This window comes from Aulonocara sp. 'chitande type north' Nkhata Bay, linkage group LG9 (genome assembly GCF_057382095.1).
Source record: "Aulonocara sp. 'chitande type north' Nkhata Bay isolate Kocher_YH1m ecotype deep benthic linkage group LG9, A_spYH_male_GT1.1, whole genome shotgun sequence".
Classification (NCBI taxonomy): Eukaryota; Metazoa; Chordata; class Actinopteri; order Cichliformes; family Cichlidae; genus Aulonocara; species Aulonocara sp. 'chitande type north' Nkhata Bay.
Genome location: NC_141352.1, coordinates 16,958,217 through 16,986,142, shown reverse-complemented (window position 1 = coordinate 16,986,142; position 27,926 = coordinate 16,958,217). Strand labels below are relative to the sequence as shown.

The following is a 27,926-nucleotide window of genomic DNA, read 5'->3' as shown; positions in this document are numbered from 1 at the left end:
GAGGAAAAGATTAAATGCATGGTCCTTATCTTGGGGACCTTTTCAGCAAAGCGAGCTATCACTCAGTATCAAATGACATGAAGCTAATGAGCAAAAGACGCTACAAAGAGCAGTGGGTAGCCCAGCTCTCCTTTACCTCCCACAGAGGTGCCGAGTGAAAGAAGGTGCGACTGCTTTACAAACCTTTATCCGCACCTAATTTGTGTGCGTGAGAAATCACGCGCAAAACCTGACGCCCCTGAAGGCTGCAAAGTCACTGCCAAAACATCTTGCTCCTCTCACCGTGAATGTGATAATGAATCCGGCACCTTTGCTTGTTCTAAAGTAGTCACACTGGTCTGGGAGAACAATTCATTTCAATAAAAACATAAATTATTCTTTTTGACAGAATTTTGATTAAAAAGGTTATTTGCGCAAAAAAAGCCAATATATGACAGAATGACAAATCGGCTAAGAGAAAGGATCTCACTCTTAACGTTATTTGCTCTCAAAGTGTATTATATCTCCAAAACTCCAGTTTCAGAGACACTCCAAGCAATGGAATGTAATCCAGATTGGCAGGCACAGTAACACTATCTGCGAGCGAAAATTCCACTAATGCCTTTATGTGAGTATCTAAAAATTGTACTAAAACGTGTCAAATTACTTTGTAGCTCATACCTTACTAACACGTGCTGACAGCCTGAAACGCAGGCCTTTTTAATTTTAGTTTTGGAACAGAAGTTATCATATGTTTTGCTAGCACTTGTGGGTAAACTGTGTTTCTGGACGTGCAGTCATCCATAAATGTGTTATTACTAGTACATATTAATTATTCAATTCAATTTTATATAGTGTCAAATCACAATAGTTGCCTCGAGATGCTTTGTATTTGCAAAGGTAAAAACCCTACGATAACACAGACGGCTCCTTTTTAGCAAGCACTTGGTGAAACCAGAACCAGGCTCATATATTCCCAAAGCATGGATGACGGTTAGTTCAGTGATGGTCACTAGGAAAACACTCAAATTCCCGGATAGGCTATGTAACGAAGGGCATCTGGCGTAAAAAATTGGCCAAATCAAATGCATCTGCTGTGGCGACCCCTTGTGGATAAGTGAATAGCTAACAGATTTTGTGGTTAGCACTATTGCCTCACAGCAAGATGGTTCTTGGTTCTAACCCTGAGTGGGGTGTTCTGTGTGGGCAGCCCAAAGACATTGGTGTTAGGTGAAATAGCGATTTTAAACTGGCTGTGGACATGAGGTAGATAAAATGTTTTAAAACATATAGTACAAATATGGTCTCTATTACTAGAAAATTGCTCTATTAATGGCAGTCCATTCTTTTTACTTAGATTACTTTGAAGTGAAAATCTGATTGGCCCGAGGACCATAGTGCAGCTTTTTGAGTACATTCTTCTCCACTGTAGTGGAACAAAAACAATTTGCTAAATAATGGACTAATCAATTGACCAAAAAATAAATAAATCAAAAATCAAAACAGATTAGCTTGTTTTGGCAAATCTGTGGGATGCACAATCGAATTGGAATCCGGGGAGTTGATTTGATTTGATTTGATATACCTTTATTAGTCCCACAAGGGGAAATGGGTCTAAGCCATTGCCTTGGGGCCATTTTCCAAGCCAATACAGAGCAGCTTTGTGGTTTGGTGTGTGTCTGGGGGAGCTTGAACTACAATGTTTACATTGGTGGTACGTGTCAAGGTCTCCCAGCAAAATCTTCCATGTTAAAAAGACTTATCACACATTAACTGTTGTGGCAAATGAGTTTGTAAATGATACAAGTCTACTGGAGCAGACTTGTATTGTTTACACATACATACAACTTTCTCACATAATGTCTAGAAAGGTTCAAGGTTATAGTGCATGTGTGAAAATGGCTGATGTCTACCCTTAAAAGCTTTGCTAATGTTCCAAGAGGCCACTAGGAGATATCAACAAGTCCCCTAATGGGCAAGTTCATGTTTATTCCTACTGGCGTTCTCTAGGTAGCGAAAAAAGACACTTGTATCTCCCATTTTCTCATTCCTTGCCTCAACAGTCTTTTGTTTGCCCAGTTAATCAGTTTCTCTGCAGTTCTTCTCTAGCCTTTCCCTCTTAATCATTTACACCTTCCTCTTCCTCCTCCATCATTCTTTCACTGCTCTTCTCTCTTCCCGTCACACTCTAATCTCCTGGTCTGAAAGGTGTTTCCTGAGGAGGGCAAGTGGGAAGACAGGCAGGAATGATGGATCGCTCTATAGATACTTCGCTTTGTCTCTCTCTGGGGTAGGGAAAGGGTGGTGATGGGTAAGGGGATAATCATGGTTTGGATACGTCTGACAGTGTGAATGTAAGGTATGAGCTTTTCCTTAGCAGGATTTAGGTTCTGCAGAACCTTTAGAGGAACCTACGGGCACCACCTGTAGTAATCTCTAAATGTTCAGGTAGCTTCTGGGTGAGGGTTGTATTGCTTGATGTTGGTGACTGCTAAGACAGGTAATTTTTCTATAAACCAGCAACTGCAATAAGTTTATTTTCCACTTGCTGTTTTTGGCTAGGCACAACAATGTAGAGCTTAAGACTAAACAAAGTCCAGGTCTCATTATGTACTATATAAAGAAAAAGACATCCAACCCAAATATGCAATAGTGGTCTGCAGTGACTCGCAATAACGTAGTGTAAACAATACTTGCATTTCTAGCTGATGAGTTCTTCAACTGACCCAGTTAACAGAAGCAACAGACCAATTCTCCTGCAAGCCAAATTTTTGGATCATTACACTCAGCCGTGACTTGATATCAGCCAAATATTTATGGCGTCATTTATTTTGTTCTGAAATGACCCAAATTTTGTGTCAGGATGTTGTTTGCCAGAAAAAGCGACAAAAACACAATCGAACCAGGGTCTTCCTGGCTCAGAAACTGGTCCTTGATGGGCGACTGGCATGTAAGTATAGAATCAGGGCAGGACACTGTGTTACTCCAGCTGATTGAAATTTATCTATCTTCCTGTCATTTTTGATCACGTCACAAGTGAAACCACAACTAAAAATCTCCTTTTCTTTAGTTCCACCAAAAAAACCCTCCATGCAGGCAATCAGTTACTATACACATTTAATACGTTTAATTAAAAACTGTCTCCAGTCCTCATTCAGGTGATTGGTGTTTCGATGTCTGAGTGACAGACCAGTGTGCCCTGTGTTCTCCACATTCAGTGATTTAGGATATGTCCAGGTGCTGGTTTTGGTTACAAAACACTGGCACATAAAGAGGAGACAGCTAAGACAGATAAGCAGGGAGAAGAAGCTGTTCAACAGCTGCCAGCCTGGTTGGGTAACACTCCAGAGGACCCCCTGAGAGGAGCACAGCTTGGGGTAACGTCTGCACTGCAGTCAGGGAGGAAGACTTCAAACACAAGGCTTGTACAACCTCTGGCCCTCTGCAGCTCCCTCTCCTGCTGTTCCCCTGAGCTCCACGGGGGATCTCTGAAGACCATGCCAGCAGTTATCCTACTATCTTCCACTATACTTCGTTACTTTCAGCTTTTTTCTCCTAACTTAAACACAGTAAACATGGGTTTATAATAGTGATTACCAGCCCTTAAATGCAACCAAGAAACTATCCACTAGCACTGTAGTAAGTGTTGTATTCACTGCCTTAAAAGGCAACTTCCTTTTTAAATATATACATTTTAAAAATATAAATCAAAGTAGAGGTTTCAGGCATCTGCAGTGGTCATGCTGTAGCCTATTCCATACTCACTTGGGTCAAACATGAATCCAAGCCTTTTCAACACATTTCATGTAAACAAAGACAGGAATGTGTGTAACATTTAGAGTCCCTAAACGGGCTCCTTATAGCTCTGCCCTTTCATCCTTTGTTCCAATATCATTGCTCTGCCAGAGCACGATCAGATTCCCAGTCAATTTTACCAGAACTGTTACATTTTCTGTGGTATAAACGAACAAAAATGGTCAAGAGAGCAAGAAAACAGTGTTTACCTACTGTAACCCTGGCGTGGAATGAATTGGGAATAAAAGCACTGGCTCAGCAAATAATGAACCACTTATGCAAAACTTTGCATCACAGCTTCATGATAAATTGTTAAGGAATACCTGGAAAAACTGGTACAACTTAATAACCAAAGAAATCCAGAAAAAAGTGGCCCTCATTACCTGAAAGAATGTCTGCAACACATTTTAATCCTAACAGATTATAGTCAATGTGTCACATCAAAGCAGCCAAAAAGTGCCTTTGCTGCAGGAAACCCAAACAGTCACAGCTGACAATCTGGGAGACAGGGCTCCTGGGACCTAGGGTGGCTCAGCTGAGGACATTACTGCACGCAAAGCAATCCCACACACAACCAAATGCACATAGACACACACAAGAGTCTGGTGGCAGACAACAGTCACCCTGTCATCTTCGATTGCAGGCCACTCATGTTGGACCAGCGACACCTTACACTCAGACCAGAGGGCCTCGGCCCCCCTGGTGTCCCACTGCCGCCACAGAGGGACTGCCAGAAGAGTTAGTTCAGCTCTGAAGAACAAACACAGGAATCAGCCTGTCCAGAAAGCATGTAGTCCTATCAAAAATATGTCTAAATACAGTATGTTACGGAGCCTGTTATTTGTTTTTGGAAGTGAGATAAAAGCTGTTTGAATGTGAATTTAACCAAGCAAATCTAATTTAACTAAAATGAATTAATACAGTATAAAACCACAACACAACAACAGTCTCCTCACAGTGCTTTTTTGATCATGTAAAGACTATAGAACAATAAAGAGAAACCCCAACAATCCAATGACCCCCTGTGAGCAAGCACTTGGCAACAGTAGGAAGGAAAAACTCCCTTTTAACAGGAAGCAACCTTTTTCAGAAACAGGCTCACGAAGGGGCACCTATCTCCTACAACTAGCTGGGAGTGAGAAAGGACAAAAGACACACTAAGGAAGAGAGAGGGATTAAAATTACCTAATGATTAAATGCAGAGTGGTGAACAAACACAGAGAGTGAAAAGAGGTGAGAGAAGAAGAAACAGTGCATCATGGGAAGCCCCCAGCAGCCTAGGCTATTACAGAGTAACTAAGGGAGGGTTCAGGATCACCTGATACACCTGATCTTAATAACATGTTAATTTATCCTTGCTTTTATGTGACTTAGAAAACAGGGTTATGGTACTTTTAAAAGAATACATTATATCTGATTTCTCAGCTCATGTGTGCCTAAGCTGTTCCTCCATATTAAATAAAGGAATCTATCATTAAACCCTAATCACTAATCTTCCTTTTATTTAACACCTCATTTATGGACATGCGCTTGTTCAAAAACCTAAGTAAAGCCTGAAATGCCAGAACCATGCAAACACAAATAGAAAATGAGTACTATGGGGTTTTTTCAACTCTATTTTGTGTTTGCAAACTCCTTCATAACTGTACTCTGTATCATGCATATCTTTCCTTTAACATCATGGGCAGAGAAGTATGGAGAGGATTTCCTCTGGCTGTGGATCTTTATCAGTTACTCTGGCCTAGTAGACATAAACCTCCACCAGAGTGCGGATAACACTGCAGGAAATTCCCAGCGAGATCATAAATTGAGTCACCGCATGTCACTGTGGTAATTTTGTGTGTGCAGCAACAGAGAGAGGCTCCAGGAAAAGTTTTTTATCAGGTCTTAGCGCTGAGATTCCCAGTTCCATCTCATCAGATTTACAATCTTTAAATGTACATATTAAATTGTGAGATGAGAGTGCCTGTGAGTGGGTGCTGAGGCATTTGGCCTAGGGGACACATAGCTCACTCACTCACTTAGTAATTGGCAAATCAATCTGAATTTATGAAAGCGCATGCCTAAAATGAACTAGGAGACCTTTTACAATAACTTATAAGTAAGTCAGGTGCAGCCACTAAGTCACATGCACGTTTACAGGAACTGACTAATTGGCTCTTTCAGCTTTTCTGCTTCAATTGTAACAGGGCTTCAACAAGAAACACATGTGACGTCATAATTTTGCTTTAACTAACATTTAAATAATTTGACGTCATTGATGTAAGCATGGAACTGTGAGTCCATAAAAACAGGATGACTGAGGGAACAAATATAGTTGTTGTGTTGCTGATTGTTGCATTGCCTTACTGTTTTTTTTTAAGTGCTGTCTCAGCATTGAGTCTTGCCTAGTAGTACTTCAGGGGCGCTCAGAGCTACTTATCCTGGAATTTATACTTTTTCCCACCACGGAAACAGCCCATAAAGAGGTCATACAGGGATAGCTTCCATGGTTGGAACATGTAAAAAAGGAGCATGACACCCTAATATGACCTGCTAGTTCCTGTGATGGAAAATGGTCTATGGTAAAGCCATCCAAATGTGTGATGCCTTCAGAATTGTTAAAGTGTTGTGGACTGAAGGGCTGCTGGGGGTAACCCCTTATTGTTAGGTGCTCCCTTTGTGGTCATACTCTTCACTGTACTGAGAAGAGGAAAAGAAAGGCTTTCTCTAACAGTCGGTCATGCCCCAGTGCTCCTGGCAACAACAGGTCCCAGGGACGCAGACCTGCCTGGCCTATATTGGCTTGGCTCTCAGTTAGCGGTGGCGACACTATCCCCCTGTCAGCTGGCCCAATCGGGGCCGACCAGGCCCTTTATTAAAGCTTTGAAGACTGCTGAACAAAGAGGCGTCCTATGTTTAGATGATAGATTGTAAGCAACTGGTTTTCTGCTTGGGCAACACAAGACAAAGAACCTCCTTCTGAATGCAGTGAGTATGCGAAAGAGAGTGAGCGAGAAAACTAGAGAGGGAGGGAGGGAGAGAGAATGACAGGGTCTGCCATAAGTTTAATCAGATTTGTGGATGAGGATTATTTTTGATGGATAGAAAAACTAAAGCTGTCGGGACGAAATGCAGTGAGTGAATATTAACACGGGTGGGTCTAACACCCTGGTGATTAATAATAAAAGCAGAGATTCTCTGTTAATTAGAGGATGAGACCTGTCAAAGTCTCACAATACGTCCTATATAGTACACCATATACAGCATACGGTACACCTGACTGCACCAGGAAAGGAAGCCCATCTGATAACATAGTGGGACAGTTGCAGTTTATTTTTTATTATTATTGCAAAAAATAATAGAAAATCAAGATTAGCTAATGATATTTACAGTTTAATATGTACTCAACTTCTTGATCCGATTTTTGGATGGATAAAGTCTTTGATTTAACTGTCAAATGTCTTTAATAAGATACTTGATTATTACAAGTATCTGTTTATAATATTTGATATGTTATCTTTCACAAGCATGACTATCAGTATTAGATTCAACTGGAAAAACCAACTTGATTGCACTGATTCTGTAGCACTGCTAACCAGCAAACTAACTATAAAATATCATTATTTCATTTCTTGCTATTTCATATTTCTGTGAAATGTTTTTACAATTGTCAAATTAATTCTTACATTGGAAAAAAACTTTTTTTTTTTTTTTTGGTCAGGTCACTGTAACCATTACCAATGACCACCAGATTTAAAAATCAGTTTGTCCATGAGTCCAAGTACACATTTTTGCCAGATGTAGTGTCATTTGTAATGAACACTCTGCAGGTGTCTTAGATATCCCCTTCACAAGGGGTAGACTTGAGATCACAGTGACCTTGGACTTTGACCACCAAAATCTATTCAGCCCTGACTTTAGTCCAAGTGACCATCTGAGCCAAATGTGACTAAAATACATCAAGGCCATCCAAGAGATATCATGTTCACCAGATTTGGATGGACAGGCAACCAAAAGCATAAACGCTCGGGCCACGGCGGTCACTGTTATGGAGCCATAAAAATCCAATTTAATTGCCATGAAGGATCATTGATTACAGTCCACAGGAAGATTTGGTCAACTCAGAGCGCTTTATAAATATATAAACGTAGGAAGAAATATATTTCAGTTTTTTTAAAGTGGATATATCTATAGTCAATGTACTTCTTAAAATGTGTTATGGTAGGAAACCCCCCAGTTTGACAAAGTAAACACAAGGATCAGCACAGAAGCGTCATACTGCTGTGGATGCATCAAAATACATTTTAAGCAACTTAAAAAAGACTCAGTCGGGTGATGGGGGTATGTGGCGGGGTGTGCTCTGTAGCACTGCTGCAGGGAGGCTGACACACCAGAGCTGCATCAGCTCATCACGCCTCCCGTGCATTAAAATCTGTGCTGTGTCCTGACTGTGTTGTTGTTGTTGTTGTTGGTGTGTATGTTCGGCTGCGAGCCGAAAAGCTGCAGCCATGTGTTTGTAACAGCAACCGGTTAATAAAAGAAGTATGCTAGAGAGCATGAAAACATGGCAGGGTCTGTTATGGATTTGTTACATCATGTTATCAGTCTCCTCAAAGCGACTGGACTTCTTTGACTGACATGACTTTCTCTGCAGAACACTGAAGCTGGTAGTCAATGGCCTTGATTGTTAGTTTGTTTGAAACACGGAGTTTGACTTTGATGTTTTAACACATTACACTGGACCCTTAAAAAAGTCATAAAGTAATTGACTCCAGAGGTAAACTGCTAACTTGTGCTTTAATAAAGCATGGATGTTGTGGGTTTTTTGTTTAGTGTACTTTACATTCAGTTCATTGATAACCACAAAAACAAAACAAACAAAAAAATGGGCATATTTTTTAAAAACATCCTCACTTTACTGTTATTGTATACAACTTTTACACAATACTGAATGCATCTAAGCAGACTCACCTGGTCATGGCTGGCTTGGAGGGTGCTCCCAGTGCCGTGGAAAGTCATTTGCACAGGGGAGAGAGTCAGATAGGTCACAAAATCCTTACCACTCTGCGCATCGCTGTACTGCACCTGGACAGAGGCAGGCAGATAAAGTGAGTTACCTCAGATAATGCAGGAAAAAAGAAATCAACGCAGAAAACACAAGGGAACTGAAGCATCTCAAGCTTTTAGTGGGATACAATATTTTTTGAAGTGGTTGGCTTGAGAGTAAATCTTCCATGTCTAATAGCCACCAAGGAGCATTTGTGGGCAATTATCCCACACCGTACAGAGATGGCATTAGGGGAGAATGAATGCAAGAGTGTGTATATGCAGTTGGCAGGGAAGCATCAGAGGGGTTAGTGATCACATCACTGGTGACCCCTCATCACTGAAAGGTTAACTCTGCAGGCATTCCTAAATGGTGTGCAATCAGGACTGTTATGACATGATGCTCCTCTGGGACAGCCTGCCCCTGATATCCAAGGGCTTTTGGTAATACTGCCTGCTTGTCTGCCCTACTTCTTACTAGCTCTCACTCTGCGCATGTATCTGTATTTGCATTGGTTCATCTGCGTACTAGCCTGCCCTACTTCGGTCCAAGACAGCTGCAGGCATCTGAATAAAAAGTAGGTTTCTCAATAACTGTGAGGTAACCGAAAGGAGTAAAATATCTGACTGATGCAGAAAGACAACAGGACAGAAGGAACAAGACAGTGACTTCACATTTGAGTGAGAAAAAGGGTAAAAAAAACAAGTATTCAGGTATGGAAGATTATCACTGTAACACAGCTTCAAGCTTCTGCAGTACAAAAGGGCACAAGCTTCAAACTCTCATCATATATAAGCCTAATCACACACAATCTTATGCATCACTTACATTACAGCATGTATTCTAGCAAATATTTTGATATCAGTAACTGCAAAATCTCTAAACAACAAGTGTGCAGTGAGCTTCGTCATATTTTAGTTGTCTGAGTAGAATCATTTCATGCCAATTAACAGAAAATGTGTGTTATAAGCACAAACCTGTGTGTGCTCCTCTGTGCACCAACTATCCGACTGGATCAAAGTTTCATCTTATCTAGACCTTAATTCAGTGGTTGTACAAGCTGAACGTGTGTGTGTGTGTGTGTGTGTGTGTGAGAGGGTATGCACACCAAAGTGGCTGTATACGATCTGTGACTGAAAGCTTCCAGAACGAGATGTGTGCCTTTCCCTCCCAGTGAGTTACGATCAGCCAGCCAGACACACTGAAGTCTGCCTAAAGACACAGACCCATCGTGACACACACACACTCACATACCCACACACCCATCATAATATATACTCACACAGAGATATGAATATGCGCACACAAAGATATGTTTGTGTGCGCTCGTCATGTTACATCCAAAACATGCACACACTTGTGGGAAAATTCATGCAAACCTGCTGATGAAGAGATGGGGCCACGGTGATAAACTGTGGAAAGCTATTTTAAATGTGTATGAATCATTAATGCAGTAAAGTGAGCCACAGAAAAAAGCATTCCCTGACAAGTTATTCTCCAATAAATTGTCTAGACTTCAACATTAAAGAGAGGAAAAGACAGAAAGGAGGGGTGAAAAAAAGAGGTACTTTTTGGGGTAAGAAAAAAAAGGTTTTGCAACAGTAATCCTATGGCACAAAGTTTGCAAATGAGCTAAAAATACTCATATTCTTGAGCAATAACCATGTGTGACTAAGTTTAGACTACACAGTTATACTTCAGCGTCTGAACACAGAGACACATACAAATCTTTGTATGTGTTTAACTGCCCCGTATGCTGGTGCGTTTAGGCAGGATGGAGGCCTGTGTTTAGGAACCTGTGATGTATGGTGTAATCACGCTGTCTGATCAGCGGGTACTCTGCACGGTTCGTCTGTCATAAGCTGTCAGGACTCCAGCTGAGGGTGAGGCCCTTAATGGTGCTGGAGGAAACAGGCGTTCTTTTAAAGTTGTTCACTGGAAGGAGATATACACTTATATGCATATCAGATTTCTTATAATTCACAACTTCTGCCATTGTCTGCGAGGGTACACGTGTGTATTTTTAGCTAATAGTGAGTACAAATTACAAAGTCAGTATGCTGACTTTGAACGGGCAGAGATCAGGAGCTCTCATACACAGAGTAAGGTAAGTGGCAGCTCTGTTGCCTTTGGTCATGACAAAATTATTAACTACAGGGAGTGCAGAATTATTAGGCAAATGAGTATTTTGTCCACATCATCCTCTTCATGCATGTTGTCTTACTCCAAGCTGTATAGGCTCGAAAGCCTACTACCAATTAAGCATATTAGGTGATGTGCAACTCTGTAATGAGAAGGGGTGTGGTCTAATGACATCAACACCCTATATCAGGTGTGCATAATTATTAGGCAACGTCCTTTCCTTTGGCAAAATGGGTCAAAAGAAGGACTTGACAGGCTCAGAAAAGTCAAAAATAGTGAGATATCTTGCAGAGGGATGCAGCAGTCTCAAAATTGCAAAGCTTCTGAAGCGTGATCATCGAACAATCAAGCCTTTCATTCAAAATAGTCAACAGGGTCGCAAGAAGCGTGTGGAAAAACCAAGGCGCAAAATAACTGCCCATGAACTGAGAAAAGTCAAGCGTGCAGCTGCCAAGATGCCACTTGCCACCAGTTTGGCCATATTTCAGAGCTGCAACATCACTGGAGTGCCCAAAAGCACAAGGTGTGCAATACTCAGAGACATGGCCAAGGTAAGAAAGGCTGAAAGACGACCACCACTGAACAAGACACACAAGCTGAAACGTCAAAACTGGGCCAAGAAATATCTCAAGACTGGTTTTTCTAAGGTTTTATGGACTGATGAAATGAGAGTGAGTCTTGATGGGCCAGATGGATGGGCCCGTGGCTGGATTGGTAAAGGGCAGAGAGCTCCAGTCCGACTCAGACGCCAGCAAGGTGGAGGTGGAGTACTGGTTTGGGCTGGTATCATCAAAGATGAGCTTGTGGGGCCTTTTCGGGTTGAGGATGGAGTCAAGCTCAACTCCCAGTCCTACTGCCAGTTTCTGGAAGACACCTTCTTCAAGCAGTGGTACAGGAAGAAGTCTGCATCCTTCAAGAAAAACATGATTTTCATGCAGGACAATGCTCCATCACACGCTCCATGCTCCAAGTACTCCACAGCGTGGCTGGCAAGAAAGGGTATAAAAGAAGAAAAACTAATGACATGGCCTCCTTGTTCACCTGATCTGAACCCCATTGAGAACCTGTGGTCCATCATCAAATGTGAGATTTACAAGGAGGGAAAACAGTACACCTCTCTGAACAGTGTCTGGGAGGCTGTGGTTGCTGCTGCACGCAATGTTGATGGTGAACAGATCAAAACACTGACAGAATCCATGGATGGAAGGCTTTTGAGTGTCCTTGCAAAGAAAGGTGGCTATATTGGTCGCTGATTTGGTTTTGTTTTGTTTTTGAATGTCAGAAATGTATATTTGTGAATGTGGAGATGTTATATTGGTTTCACTGGTAAAAATAAATAATTGAAATGGGTATATATTTGTTTTTTGTTAAGTTGCCTAATAATTATGCACAGTAATAGTCACCTGCACACACAGATATCCCCCTAAAATAGCTAAAACTAAAAACAAACTAAAAACTACTTCCACAAACATTCAGCTTTGATATTAATGAGTTTTTTGGGTTCATTGAGAACATGGTTGTTGTTCAATAATAAAATTATTCCTCAAAAATACAACTTGCCTAATAATTCTGCACTACCTGTATAAACTTGTTTTCATCCATCCATCCACTGCTTATCTGAGTCTGAGTCGGCAGTGTAAGCAGACACCCAGACCTCCTTTGTCCTGGTCAATTTGTCCAGATCTTCAGGGGGACACCAAGATATTCTTAAAATAGCCAAAAGATGGAATCTTTCCACTGTGTCTTGGATCTGCCTCAGGAGAGGGCATTCCTGAAACACCTCACCCAGGAAGTATCCTAGTCAGATCTCCAGACCACCTCAACTGCCTACTTTCATTGTGGAGGAGTAGTGGCTCTGCTCCAAGTCCCTCTGGAGTTATGGAGCTCCTCATCCTATTTCAAAGGCTGATTCCAGATACTCTCTGATGGAACGTTCTAATGACGCTTGCATCAGAAATCTCATTGTTTTGGTCACTTTGGTCATGGCCAGGGGTGAGAATAGCAACGTAGATCAGTCGATCATGGATCAATCAGCCCTTGTTCGTTTTCTCTTCATAGTGGTGTTTTGAATCGCTTTTCATCTGGTCCTACCCAGGACCAATTTGCCTTGAGACACAATACTGGGGCAAACTCCCACCAACAAAGTAGCTCCTGGGATCTCTACGGCACCAGGTAAAGGTGTTGATTCCATCTATTTTGTGAACAACTTATCCAACTACAGGGCTGTATCCTATCTGAGCTAACATTTTGTAACAGGAGGGATATGGCATGACTGCAGTTTTGTGTGTGATCCATTTCCCAGAATAAAGAAACTGTTAAACCTATTATGAAGGAACAGTGGTTCCTGATGTCATAGTTTCTCTTCTATGTAGCATTGCATTCTGTTCATTATTTGTCATTACCATTTAGCTGCAAAACTATGTAAGGAGTAGGGTTTCTTTCTGACCTCCCCCTGAGATTTCCTACACTTAAATATCTTAACAACTACTGGATCATATCCAAAGTATCCTAATGAATTTGGCTATCCCCTAGCACAGCTCTTGGTCGATTATGCTTTGTTTTCTTTGGGGTATATGTTACAGTCCCCCCTCTGAGATCTGGAGCTGGAAACACTTCCTCTTTAAGCCTGTAATGCCCCTGACACGCTGTATGATACTGGATCATAAAAGTACACATGACGTAGTCAAGCTAACAGCAAAATTGCAGCTAAAATAGCAAAGTTGGCAAGTCACCAAACATCAACAGGAGGGTTTTCTTTCTTGGTGGCTTTTTGATAAAAGTGCCTGATTATGAGTATTTACCAGAGACTGTGACCTAGAGGAAGGACAGAAATTTTCGTGATCTCCCAGCATCAAAGAACATAATGGCATCATCTGATTTATGATGATTTGTTGGAAACTAAAATAAATGAGCATCTTAAAAACAAAGGTCTATTCTACCATCCAGGCCGTCTGTTTTGAGTGCATGTTTGCATGCATCTGTGAGCGCATGCATTCTAAACAGGCCAAACTAATCATCCCAGGTCCCATCACAGAAAACAGCCTCTAATCCACTTCCTTCAGAGACAAAGAGGCAGGAAAGTTATGCAAGGCCTGCGATTGATCGGCGGCACTAATGTGGAACGACCTTTGACATCTGGCTTCTAAAGCTGGATAGCTCCAGTGCTCCTCCTCATTTGAACAAACATGAACATGCACAAACTGAAACACAACTGCAGTCATCGCTCTTGCAGCCATGCTAAGAATTTATCTTTAGTGCACAAATATGCACGTCCACAGACAAAAATACAGGTAAAATATCCAAATTCAAGCAATCCACAATGAGGATTGTGCTACACAACGCTGTTAAGGTAACTATGAATACAAATATCTGTGTAGTCACGTTCTCCATGTGACTGCACACTAAACTGAGTGTGAGTGGCACACAGTCAAAAATCGCAGAAATAACTTGGACTTCACAATAAAGTCTCCCAGGCTGGCATTGTTGGTGAGAACCAATTAGAAGTCCATGTTGAGCAACTTCAGTGAGGACTCAAAGGCCTGTGAGTGTTCGAAGGACTCTGTTAATATACCTTTGGCTTCTATAATGGGCAGGAGGTTGAAGGCAAACAAAGTGGCTGCTCTTAAAAACTTTAAGTGCACTTTGCCTGAATCACAGAGAGATGTCCTAAGAAAAAGAACAAAGCAAGTTCGACCTTCTATTGAAACCAGTCCATTATCAGAAACTTCCCAGAGGAGTTTGCTAAAATAAGTGCAATGAGTGACATGAGAAAAATTAACAATGGAATATTTTACTGCAATCACACATGTCAGGCATGCAAGCCTTTTCAAAATTTGTAAAAGGTATCTGTTTCAACTGCTGACACAGTCTGAAGGCTGCTGTTTTAGCAAAACAGATAAGATCGTATTTTGATTGGTACAAAAAGTTATTTTTTGAGGTTATTTAAGAGAAAAAAAGAATGATGTAATCAGACATATACATAGATTGGTGTGCAATTACATCTTCTAACAAAATAAACAAACCTTTTAGGTAATAACCCATTAGGAATATATAGGAGCAAGCACCATCTGGAACACCGTGGCTCATTTTTTTTGCATGTAACTAGAGACAGGCTACATACATACTGCGGCTAATAAGTTACTTGTAATTTAAAGATCACAAATAGTTCTTTAAAACTTTATATGAAGTCAGAGCTGTAACATACAGTGGGGCAAAAAAGTATTTAGTCAGCCACCGATTGTGCAAGTTCCCCCACCTAAAATGATGACAGAGGTCAGTAATTTGCACCAGAGGTACACTTCAACTGTGAGAGACAGAATGTGAAAAAAAAAATCCATGAATCCACATGGTAGGATTTGTAAAGAATTTATTCGTAAATCAGGGTGGAAAATAAGTATTTGGTCAATAACAAAAATACAACTCAATACTTTGTAACATAACCTTTGTTGGCAATAACAGAGGTCAAACGTTTACTATAGGTCTTTACCAGGTTTGCACACACAGTAGCTGGTATTTTGGCCCATTCCTCCATGCAGATCTTCTCAAGAGCAGTGATGTTTTGGGGCTGTCGCCGAGCAACACGGACTTTCAACTCCCGCCACAGATTTTCTATGGGGTTGAGGTCTGGAGACTGGCTAGGCCACTCCAGGACTTTCAAATGCTTCTTACGGAGCCACTCCTTTGTTGCCCGGGCGGTGTGTTTTGGATCATTGTCATGTTGGAAGACCCAGCCTCGTTTCATCTTCAAAGTTCTCACTGATGGAAGGAGGTTTTGGCTCAAAATCTCACGATACATGGCCCCATTCATTCTGTCCTTAACACGGATCAGTCGTCCTGTCCCCTTGGCAGAAAAACAGCCCCATAGCATGATGTTTCCACCCCCATGCTTCACAGTAGGTATGGTGTTCTTGGGATGCAACTCAGTATTCTTCTTCCTCCAAACACGACGAGTTGAGTTTATACCAAAAAGTTCTACTTTGGTTTCATCTGACCACATGACATTCTCCCAATCCTGTGCTGTATCATCCATGTGCTCTCTGGCAAACTTCAGACGGGCCTGGACATGCACTGGCTTCAGCAGCGGAACACGTCTGGCACTGCGGGATTTGATTCCCTGCCGTTGTAGTGTGTTACTGATGGTGACCTTTGTTACTTTGGTCCCAGCTCTCTGCAGGTCATTCACCAGGTCCCCCCGTGTGGTTCTGGGATCTTTGCTCACCGTTCTCATGATCATTTTGACCCCACGGGATGAGATCTTGCGTGGAGCCCCAGATCGAGGGAGATTATCAGTGGTCTTGTATGTCTTCCATTTTCTTATGATTGCTCCCACAGTTGATTTTTTCACACCAAGCTGCTTGCCTATTGTAGATTCACTCTTCCCAGTCTGGTGCAGGTCTACAATACTTTTCCTGGTGTCCTTCGAAAGCTCTTTGGCCTTGGCCATGGCGGAGTTTGGAGTCTGACTGTTTGAGGCTGTGGACAGGTGTCTTTTATACAGATGATGAGTTCAAACAGGTGCCATTCATACAGGTAACGAGTGGGGGACAGAAAAGCTTCTTACAGAAGACGTTACAGGTCTGTGAGAGCCAGAGATTTCCCTTGTTTGAGGTGATCAAATACTTATTTTCCACCCTGATTTACGAATAAATTCTTTACAAATCCTACCATGTGGATTCATGGATTTTTTTTTCACATTCTGTCTCTCACAGTTGAAGTGTACCTCTGGTGCAAATTACTGACCTTTGTCATCATTTTAGGTGGGGGAACTTGCACAATCGGTGGCTGACTAAATACTTTTTTGCCCCACTGTACAAAACATGCATAAAATTGCTCATTTATTCCTAAAATTGTCACAGTCATTTATTGTCAGCAGATTAGACATGTGAGCCTCGCATCTCAGATCAGCTGTTTAAAAGCTAACAATATGCTAGCTAATGTTAGGCTCGAACATCCTAAAGATCAACACAGCATATCGAAACTCTAGCTGTCACGGTCTGGCTGGCAGACCGTGGGGATGTGGGGAAAGGAGGACCCAGGCGCGGTGCTCTATGTATAAACAGTGTGTTTATTTACAGAGTGGAACAAAAACAACAATAAATCCCCGTGTTCTCCCAGACTCCCGTGTCGTGTCTCTGCGTGAATAGTTCGTGTCTCTGTGCTCTCCGCTCCCGTGTCAGCACCCCCCGGTGCTCGCTGCTCTTCGTGCCTTCCACGCTCCTCCTGCGGGAAACAATAGACGCAGCCGTCAGGACACAAATAACCGCGGGCATACACTTACACACATTAACTCAATTCAATGGGACGACTAACGTGGAGTCTCAAGGAAATGATCCCGCGTCGGTGGGAGCTCCAACTCTCTCCTAAGTAGCTCCCCCGACGAGGCCTGATCAGCAGCAGGTGTGTGACTTCGGGTGTGGCCAGTCCTTCCGCAGGGCCACACCCCTCAGGCCTGCAGGTGGCTGAGCTCCATCCTCCAAGCATACCCGCAGACACACACACACACACACACACACTCACATCTACAAGCATGGAGAAGAGCAGCAGCAACACCAAAATACATATAGTAATAATAATATAATTCATAACTGCTCAGGGATCCTGGGTTGCTCAGACCCAGGACCCTGACAGTACCCCCCCTCTAAGGGTCGGCTCCCGACGACCCAAAACAAAACAAAAAAACCCAAAAGGACAGAACAACCAACCCAGGGCGGGCGGCTGGGGGAACCAGGACGGAGGGCCAGAACCAAAACAAGCAAAAACAACAAAACAACAAACCGACAGTCCACAGTTTCAGAGTCAGACCGCGCATCCCGCAGCGGTGCAAAAAGAAAACGAAAAGACGCCACAAACAGTCACAGGCGGCCCATCAACACAACAAGAGAGTTCAGGGGGCCTACCTCGAGCCCAACGGCGGCGACGTAGCAGCTCCGGCGGACGGCCCCGGGTCCGGCGGCAGCAGCAAAACAGTTCAGGGGGCCTGCCACGGGTCCGGTGGCGGCGGCGCTGCTCCTCCGGCGGCCAGCCACGGGTCCGGTGGCGGCAGAACGGTTCTGGTGGCCTGCCACGGGTCCGGTGGCGGCAGAACGGTTCTGGTGGCCTGCCACGGGTCCGGTGGCGGCGGCGCTGCTCCTCCGGCGGCCTGCCACGGGTCCGGTGGCGGTGGAACGGTTCCGGTGGCCTGCCACGGGTCCGGTGGCGGCGGCGCTGCCCCTCCGGCGGCCTGCCACGGGTCCGATGGCAACGTCGCTGCTCCGGTGAGCAACAGCGAGGCGTGGCAACAGGTCCATGACGCGCCGATCGCTGACGTGGACGCACCGGACGTGGACGGCGAGGAGGCCGCGCTAGACGTGGAGGTCCCTCCGGTCCGCTGACCTCCTCGGCCGGCAGCGAGAGCTCCTCCTCGGCCGGCAGCGAGAGCTCCTCCTCGGCCGGCAGCGAGAGCTCCTCCTCCGGCTCGCTGAGCTCCTCAGCTGGCAGAGCGGGCTCCTCCGGCTCGCCGAGCTCCTGCTCGGGCATGCTGAGCTCCACAGCTGGCGATGTGGGCTCCTCCGGCTCACTGAGCTCCTGCTCGGGCATGCCGAGCTCCTCCGGCTCGCTGAGCTCCTCAGCTGGCGGTGCGGGCTCCTCCGGCTCGCTGAGCTCCTGCTCGGGCATGCTGAGCTCCACAGCTGGCGATGCGGGCTCCTCCGGCTCACTGAGCTCCTGCTCGGGCATGCCGAGCTCCTCCGGCTCGCTGAGCTCCTCAGCTGGCGGTGCGGGCTCCTCCGGCTCGCTGAGCTCCTGCTCGGGCATGCTGAGCTCCACAGCTGGCGATGCGGGCTCCTCCGGCTCACTGAGCTCCTGCTCAGGCATGCCGAGCTCCTCCAGCTCGCTGAGCTCCTCAGCTGGCGGTGCGGGCTCCTCCGGCTCACTGAGCTCCTGCTCGGGCATGCCGAGCTCCTCCGGCTCGCTGAGCTCCTCAGCTGGCGGTGCGGGCTCCTCCGGCTCGCTGAGCTCCTGCTCGGGCATGCTGAGCTCCTGCTGCAGCTGGACGAAGTCTGAGGTTTCCCGAGCTTGCACTACCCCCCGGGCTTTACGCATGGTGCAAAGGCAGGCGGAAACTCCCTTGAGCTGGCCGAGGTAGGGGTTTCCCTCCAGGATTGCCTCGATGGCGTTTAACCCCACCACTCTTGCCCTTGTGTTGGTGGTGTGAGTTACCCAGTCCATCAGGCGTTGGACGCGGGTGAGGTCGCCCCCTCCGGACAGGGCTGCTGGAGTGGGTAGTGGAATGGAGGCTGCCGCTGGTGGAGAAGATGGCTGAGGGATGACTGCATGTGGATGAGATGACGACAGCGCCACAACCGCAGATGGTGAAGCAGCGAGTGGTGTGAAGACCTCTGACCGAGGTGATGTTACCTGCGCTGTCAGCTCGTCCACTGCAGACACAAACACAGATGGTGAGGAAAATGGAAAATTGTCCGTACTACTCACCACAGCCGGCTCTTGAGATGACCGTGGATGTGGCTGCGGTGAGGAACGCTGGTGGCGCGAACGTCGTTTCCGTGTAGACGTCGGGGCCGGCGTCTCAGGCTGTGAATCCACAAGCTGTCCGGGCCGGTGAGCAGCCTGAGGAGGAGAGTGGAGGTGGAGGGTGGAAAGTAAGAGGTCCAAGACGACAGGATTAAGGTCGTCAACCAGCCAGGGAAATCTAAGAAGCGTCTCCTGCAGCCGCCTCTCCACGGCGCGACGCAAACCTTCCGCGGGCTTCTCCCACCATAACTCACAGAGTCTGTAAACCCTGTCCATAACCTCCCTCCTGAGCCTCTCCTCAGAGACCGCTGGGTCCATGCGTGGCGGGATCATTCTGTCACGGTCTGGCTGGCAGACCGTGGGGATGTGGGGAAAGGAGGACCCAGGCGCGGTGCTCTATGTATAAACAGTGTGTTTATTTACAGAGTGGAACAAAAACAACAATAAATCCCCGTGTTCTCCCAGACTCCCGTGTCGTGTCTCTGCGTGAATAGTTCGTGTCTCTGTGCTCTCCACTCCCGTGTCAGCACCCCCCGGTGCTCGCTGCTCTTCGTGCCTTCCACGCTCCTCCTGCGGGAAACAATAGACGCAGCCGTCAGGACACAAATAACCGCGGGCATACACTTACACACATTAACTCAATTCAATGGGACGACTAACGTGGAGTCTCAAGGAAATGATCCCGCATTGGTGGGAGCTCCAACTCTCTCCTAAGTAGCTCCCCCGACGAGGCCTGATCAGCAGCAGGTGTGTGACTTCGGGTGTGGCCAGTCCTTCCGCAGGGCCACACCCCTCAGGCCTGCAGGTGGCTGAGCTCCATCCTCCAAGCATACCCGCAGACACACACACACACACTCACATCTACAAGCATGGAGAAGAGCAGCAGCAACACCAAAATACATATAGTAATAATAATATAATTCATAACTGCTCAGGGATCCTGGGTTGCTCAGACCCAGGACCCTGACACTAGCGATATTGACAGCTGCGGTAAACGGTGGATTGACAGCCTACAATCTGCCTGTTTGTCCTACTGTGGCCACCATAGATAGGATTATGTACTTGAATTGTGAGGGGTAAAAAACACGAATTAAGTTGACTGCAATCTCTAATATAATGACATCTAGTAGTGGGATTTTACACACTGTACCTTTAAGCAAGCAATAATGCAAAGAGACAATAACTGAGGTTAAAATTACAAATGTAAGGAGCCAAAGGTCCAAAGTAGCAGCAGAGCAGTTACTGATTCGAAGATCAGAGCAATTATCCACTTTTTTTCAACAGCTAGAAAAACATTACTGTGTGTTTAAACAGATACGAACATTTTAATATCTCCTATAGTCCATAAAAGCTATTTCTCCCTAGAACGATCCTCTTGATTACTCTTTCGGAATTGTGATTTATAGAAACCAGTGCAGGGCCCTTTAAACTCTGCAGCAGGAGTGAGTGAAGTCTATCATGGCAGGAGGAATGGGGTGTGTCAGCAAAACACACAGCTGATTCAGGGTGCCAAAATTTAGCTGCAGTAATTCAACAACGCTGGTCTTGAACTGAAATCCAGAAATATGACATTATCTAGTGCGATCTGCAGAGGCCAGCATCTATGTTGAGCTCAGTGTGTGTGTCTATAATAAAAACACAAACACCAAAGTCAAATAGAGGAGCACAAATGTACACACACGCACCATTACTGCTTTTGAAAAGACAGAATAACTGTACAGCAATACATTTACAAGGGTCTATTAAATAGAACTCCAAACTTAACACTTCAGCTTATCAGGTCCCCACCAATACACCAAAACAACTAGATACACACAGGCACACACACAGACACACCTTCATTTAGTAAAGAGATAGCAGACACTTTGGGAAATACCCTTACCTCCCTTCAAGAGACTGATACCACTCAAATGTAAGAATGAAACTATAGTCAACAGTCCACGACTACTCTGTCACTTACTGTGGTTTCATATTTAGGAGCATTAAGATAGCTATTATGGGCATTTCTGTAACTTTTGTAAAAGCCAATGTTTTTTTACAACTTCAAAAATGATCACTTTATTGTAATCTCATTCTTTAAGTAGCTGCCCACAGCTTGTGGCCGCAGATGAGGATGGAAGCATCTATTAACTTAAATCAGCAGCTCTGCTCTCACGACCACCACCACCATCTCTTCACCGCAACAGATCAGGCCAGCAGCTGCATCTCTGCTGAAGTCCCACCAATCCTAAGACAAGTCTTTGCAACCGGGGATTGGATCGTCAGGGTCGGTGAGGTAAAAATGGATAGTGTTTGTTTTCTCAGTGCTAAAATAAAATGCCCACAAGTTGTTCAGAATTTTTTTAAGTGGTAAAAGAAAACATTCATGAAATTGCTATTGTAACATTACGCTGTTCTGTGGTCACAGTTATCATAGTACGAACCAAATATCCAGAGAGATTTGGGGACAGAAAACAACACAAAGGGGGCATTTTCATTCTGTGATTTTATATCATTAAATTGTCAACAGATCACTTGTGACTTTGTCTGCAGCTTGTGAAACAGCTCACTCAGTTGAGAAGGAGTCGCAATGAATAGAAGCATCCAGGCTGGAGACTTTCTGAGAACGGCGGCTTATGTGAAGAAAATAAAAATAAATAACTGTTTGGGAATCAAAGCGGTCGGTTAACACGCCCTCGGTCTCCTAATGCTAAGCCTGCACTGACACAAAACTGCAATCACAGTGTAGTTTTGAGAATTACATGAAATATGATCAATACTATCAAAATACAAGAGAACAAAGGCGAGTAAAAAAACGATTATGCTGCATATTCAAATTTGCAATATGCTGCGCTCGCACTTGAGGGTATATGATTTAAAGGTTTGCAAATGGGCTTGATTGTGGTGTAAAAACATCATCACTCAGTTTTGCCAAGCACACAGACGCAGGCATATCCACTAACACGCATACGGAGGGCCACCATGTAAGCAGAGACTGCGCGCCGAGCCAGCACAGCATTAGTGGTCTGATTTATACCACCGACAAAACTTGTTTTCGAAGATCGCTCTTCACACAAATATGCCGCAGAGCGCAGCTGGAAGCCATCACCCTGCCGCGGAAATCAAACGTGCAGGGATTAGCCATCCCAAAATGTATTTTCTAATGCAAATCCCAGAGTAAACAGAGAATAGAGGGATGAGATGATGACAAGGAAGTTGGAAACAAACTGTTAGAGTCTTTGAACGTTTGTACCAGATCAGGCGTTTGATGTTAATACAGAGAGATGCGAGTGAGCAATGGAGATTGGAGAAGAGGGAAAGGTGGAAAGGGAGTGGTGCAGAAAGTGCCAGGGTGGGTACGAGGTGGAGACGGCACCATTTGAAGTGGTTTTTCTGCAAAGCCAAAGAGGGAAGCGTAGAGAGAAGAACAAATACCGTATAAGTGTGAGAAATCCTGGGAACTGCACTGAATGGATATCAACACCAGTCACTCGCCAAGGATAGTGTTTTCATTAACATGGGATTTCCCCCCACAAAAGTTCTGCCTCCAGCACGGCAACATCTACATCCCTCCATTTTCTCCAAATCCATCTTCCAAGTTAAGCCTGCCGTGACTAGTTAAAATAACTCAGCTGATTAATATCTCTACTGTGTTATTGCTTTGGACAGAACTGATAGACACAGTAGATACAAATCAACTCCTCTAGACACAGACTGGAATGACAGTGCAGTGAGCTGATCTCTGTCCACTGTAATACATACCCAAGTAAGTAGACCTTATCAGTTTTTTTAATCCAATAAGTGGTTACATATTTGTACATTTCATTGTGCACCTTTTACTGTGATTCTGTGAATGGTTTGGGAAACATCAAGTAATCTAATATGTTATGCTTTAATGTAAGAATTCTGCAGGTTTGTTGAAAACTAGGTTACACTTAAGAAAGTGATTCTGTCATGTGTCCCACTGCAAATCCAAGATACAAACTCAGGAAGGGTGTAAATTCTAACTTTTGCTGAAAAAAAGCTACCCCCTTTCACCCCTTACTATATAGCTTAGGGTTTTAAGAGTATGAAGAGCAAAACACTATTACCATTGCCATTATAGTGGACCTTATCTACAGAGAAGCCCATTCTTACACTTCAAACTGAAAAATTAGATTTTTTTAAGTAGTAAAACCCAGTTTCTCCCAGTACAGCCTTGTCTTGTTTGCACCTGACCGAACAGATATTCTCATATTTTAAAGACCCAACTGTCTGGAGAGGCAGAGTAATGGCTTGCATTTTACTCCCGCTACACAATCATGAAACATGACCTGAAGCGCTTGCACATAAATACAAATGAGGCCAACCTGAAAGAGCGATATTGTGCCCCAACACATTCTGCCAAGTGTGACATGAGCTGAGAGTTTGACCAGCAGCTTGTGGAGTATCTAAAATGTGCAAAATTCAAGGAAAATACTGCTGTAGACTGAATGCTTAGTGACTCCATAACCTGTTCACAAACATCCCAGTACCAGGAATGCATTAAGTGAGTATCTTGAAAATAAATCTGCAAGTAGACTGAAAACATTTTATAAAGAAAAGGAATTTTCTGCTGAAACACTCAATATTGGTGCACACATATGTGACTGCTTTTGATAACATTTATACTCCCTTCTTTTTCCATTTATCTACTTTTAAATATGTGAAATCCTGCCAAGCAGAAAGTGCCGCTCTGATAAATGCCTGCTTAGTTTTAAAAAATAAAATTCAGGTATGAAGGCATGAGGAGGAATAAATCAGGTCCACAGCAGCAGATCTGTTGTGGTCCAGATGTGTACCATAGCACCATGTGGAGCTGATGGGAAAAAATATCATTAGCATTCCATCAATCACCGATATCTTATATAAACTTTTTCCCCAGCTCATTTCTTACTGAGGTAACATTTAATAATATGAGGCGGTCAGCAATAACTGACTGGTGACTACCAGAGTCAAACACGTAGAAATGGACATAACATACAGAAACATGATAGAAGTAGTAGGCCAGAAAAAAGGTACGTGGACACAGAAACTGAGAATCTGTTATGTAGCTTTCATTCACTTCTTCATCCTGTTCCATGTGTTGTCTATTACCTCCTGCTTTGTTTTGTTTCTGCCCCACTTCCAGCACACATACCCAGCATGCCAACAACACACTAGCCAAATTAATAGCAAATACACAAAGACACACATACGTACAAAAACACTGGAATAAGTGACAGCATCCTTGCTCCAAGCTGGCATGAGTACAACACACTGTTGCTTATCCAATCGGAGCTTCCACTAGAGGCCATTTTCCAATCAAATCAAAGTGGGGCTTAGCAGGTAGGCCCCGGCTTTTGTTTGCAGCGCTGGATGGATGAAACAGACACTATGAGAATGTCCTTCGTTTTTGATTTGTTCCTTTAATCCACTACTAGGAGGTCTCTGTAATCCGCTCACTTGGATGACATAATTACATTTTTCTAATAATTATACATCAGACAAGCAGATTAATATTAAATTGCTAAAAAGATCTTAGTGTGGATTTGACTACTCGTTTGCTGTTGAGTATGGCTGACAGGAAGACGGCTCAACACAAAGCAGCACATTACGTGACCACTGGAAAAGCAGACAAGTGCAGCTTTTGGCAAAAACATTTGAAATCTGTGGTGATTTGGCCGCAAAAACACATAAGAATACATAAGCATTAAAAAGCCTGCCTAGCATGGCTCTGTAAGCAACCAGAGGTTCTCATTACAAACCCACATGATATGAAACATCCCCTCAATAGAACACATATTGTCTGCGTGTCTCAATTACAGCCTGAATTCCTCACTTAAGAAATGCGCACACACACATGCACACACACACAAGCACACGGGAATATGTGAGTACACCGATTATGGTTTGTGTATTTATTCACAGAAACGCATGGGAGGATGAACAGACAAATATATTTGCAGCAATGTGAAATGGGTTACAGTTTGTAATGTTTGGCAACAACACCAACTTAAACTTTACACACAGGCTTTGCCCAGCTCTTCCATTTCCACTAAACAGAACCTGCTGTGTGTGTGTGTGTATTTGCGCATATGTACAAGTGTGTCTGGGCTTGGCCAGGCAGCAGAGCTCTCTCAGGTTACACACACACAGGAAGGCTCAGAGCAATAACAAAGGCCTTTCAAAGGAACCCTCAGCAGGTTAAGATAAAATGTTTTCGCTCAAACTGATAAAAAGCATCTGCAGCTTAAATGAGCAGGCGCTGGTATCAGTGGCGAGGTATGTGCAGCAGATCGGCCGGGACAGATTAAAACAGACAGCGGGTTGTCTCCCTCTTGGACGCACAGAGACCTAAGAGCAAGTGTATGTGTGCGTCCAGTCTAGTACTGACAGAAACACCTGTGAGGTTTAGTTCCAGCTTTAAATCCTCGGCGTGCCAATAATGTGAGAAACAGAAAATGGATAGGGTGTTATCGAGCAGTTCTAGGTTGTACGCTCCACACACAAGTCCCACTGTGCTGTAGGACAACCGCTGTGATGACTCTAAGATACTGTAGACTCGGCAACCTCTAGCACATACTTTAAATGTGTATTTTCATTTTTCTTTTTAACTGTCCAAATATCTTCTTTATAAACACACGGCTGATGAAGAACACATTTTTATTTGCAGCACTGTTCTAGAAGGAGAAGAATTTGGACACAGTTGTTGATCATATTTATGCATGGTCATGCTAACATCTGTCATGTCATGTGTGATTACTGTATGGGTGTAGTGCTGGAGGAGAAGGGGGGGGGGGGGTGTCTTTAACTTTTTTTAGTTGGAATTATTAAATTTATGACATAATTGAATCCAGTTTAAATGACAAGACTTTATTCCACAAGAATAATAAAGGTTAAAGCAGCAAGAAAGTTCACTGAGCAAAACAGGAAAATTCAGATTTTTTAACTTTTTTTTTAAACTTAGAAACATTTGCTTCAAAGATGGTGATCAGATTCGCTTGCGTTCAGTTGGCATCGTCAAAGCGACTTGTGAATTTCTGTATATGTAGATGCCAAAAGATTTGATTTTTAACTGATTTATCACAGTTAATTGCCATATTATCACAAACATATTGCATGTAATTGCCATCTCGATCCCATTTAACTGCAGACTGATAGCAGCAGACCGACTCTGTCTAATTGCTGCTGTCTTGATGCATCAATCTGTTTGTAATGATATGGCGATTAACTGTGAAAAATCAGTGAAAACCTCAAATCTGTTGGCACCTACATATGCAGAAATTCACATTAAACAGAATTTCATATTAACAACTTGCATTTGGAGTCCAGCCAGAACCTCATAGATCTGGAGCAGAAATTCCTCTATATATAGCGGTGCAGTAGCTACAGGATGACGATTTAGCAACAAAATGACATGGGTGACAACCTTCCTTTTTGATAGAAATATAACCAGAATAAAACCAGCTGGTAACCAGTTGAGTCAAGTCCCCTATTGCAAAGAAAGACAGAAACTGGTTATGCTCACTGGTAGAGACCAACTCCGACCAGATATCCAGCAAAGTGTGTAATAGACATGCTAGTCCACAGTGTCCATTCCACGTGTTGCCTCTCAAAAATGTGAAATGGACATGTATGCAGAAGTTGCAATAACAGCAGAGAGATATTTTATTTCAAGCCAACATACAAAAAAATCACGGGAAAGTGTTTAAACGGATATTAATAACATATTTACATGTATATACATATTAGCCACCTAGCTTAATCATTTCTGATGATTAAGGACCCTGGAACACACTTTATATGATTTTTGCTCACTAGCAACTTGTTGGCTTTAAAGATATTATCTTCCCCTGCTGGAAATGCAGTTTCCGTTTCATGTTTTGGAGAGGCAAAGCGTGAAATGGACACGGTGGACCAGCGTGTCTATTACACATGTTGGTGTGATACTGGGTTGCTGACTCAGGTGTTTTATTTGGAGACAGGCTTCCTCCTACTAGGTGACCTGTGCAATCACCTTGCTATTAAAAGTAGTTGCCCAGAGGTTGAGAGTGTTATATTCTCTGGGCAATCAGTTGGTTGCCTCAAAAATGCTAAAGATTTTAATGTAATCAATGGGCAAGCACCAATTTTTCCTAGGAGCAAAGATGTCAACATCCTATTTTATTCTGCGCCAATAACAAACTGCATGTTGAGATCTGAGAGGGTGTCCAATGGAAATGAAACAAAATCTGTCAGACAACCAATGAGGCTGTAAACAGAATGTTGTTATATCATGCCACTCACTTACTAAGGCTTATATGAACTTTGTACTAACTATGCTGAGGTACTTCCAGTGACAGAGTGACACATTTAATGAATTCACCTATATTACTGCCAATTAAAAATGTTTGGTAAGACTGCAAAAGTAGGGCATAACACAGGCCACTTACCATGTAACAAAAATTATTTTTTAGATGTACAGAAATTTTAGAGGTTCACCTCTTTTGCATCT

At 43.6% G+C, this 27,926-nt stretch overlaps 2 protein-coding genes across 3 annotated transcripts in view; both read right to left on the bottom strand.

Annotated features, from left to right (window-relative positions):
- Window positions 1-27,926, bottom strand: part of stau2 (staufen double-stranded RNA binding protein 2) — a 109,123-nt gene that overhangs the window by 23,307 nt on the left and 57,890 nt on the right. For both annotated transcript variants that reach the window (XM_086306137.1, XM_086306136.1), the window contains exon 13: window positions 8,728-8,841. In XM_086306137.1, coding sequence (XP_086162263.1) covers window positions 8,728-8,841 — 114 coding nt within the window. The remainder of the gene's footprint in view (window positions 1-8,727; window positions 8,842-27,926) is intronic.
- Window positions 16,891-27,921, bottom strand: LOC147321920 (uncharacterized). Its single transcript, XM_086306135.1, has 3 exons — window positions 20,114-27,921; window positions 17,255-20,023; window positions 16,891-17,164 (listed from the first exon to the last, which is right to left on the bottom strand). The coding sequence occupies exon 2, from the start codon at window positions 19,784-19,786 to the stop codon at window positions 17,741-17,743; it is 2,046 nt and encodes a 681-aa protein (XP_086162261.1). The 5' UTR covers window positions 19,787-20,023; window positions 20,114-27,921; the 3' UTR covers window positions 16,891-17,164; window positions 17,255-17,740.

Excerpts from the sequence above, each read along its gene's own strand:
- LOC147321920 (XM_086306135.1), bottom strand. The coding sequence starts at position 19,786 with ATGATCCCGCCACGCATGGACCCAGCGGTCTCTGAGGAGAGGCTCAGG.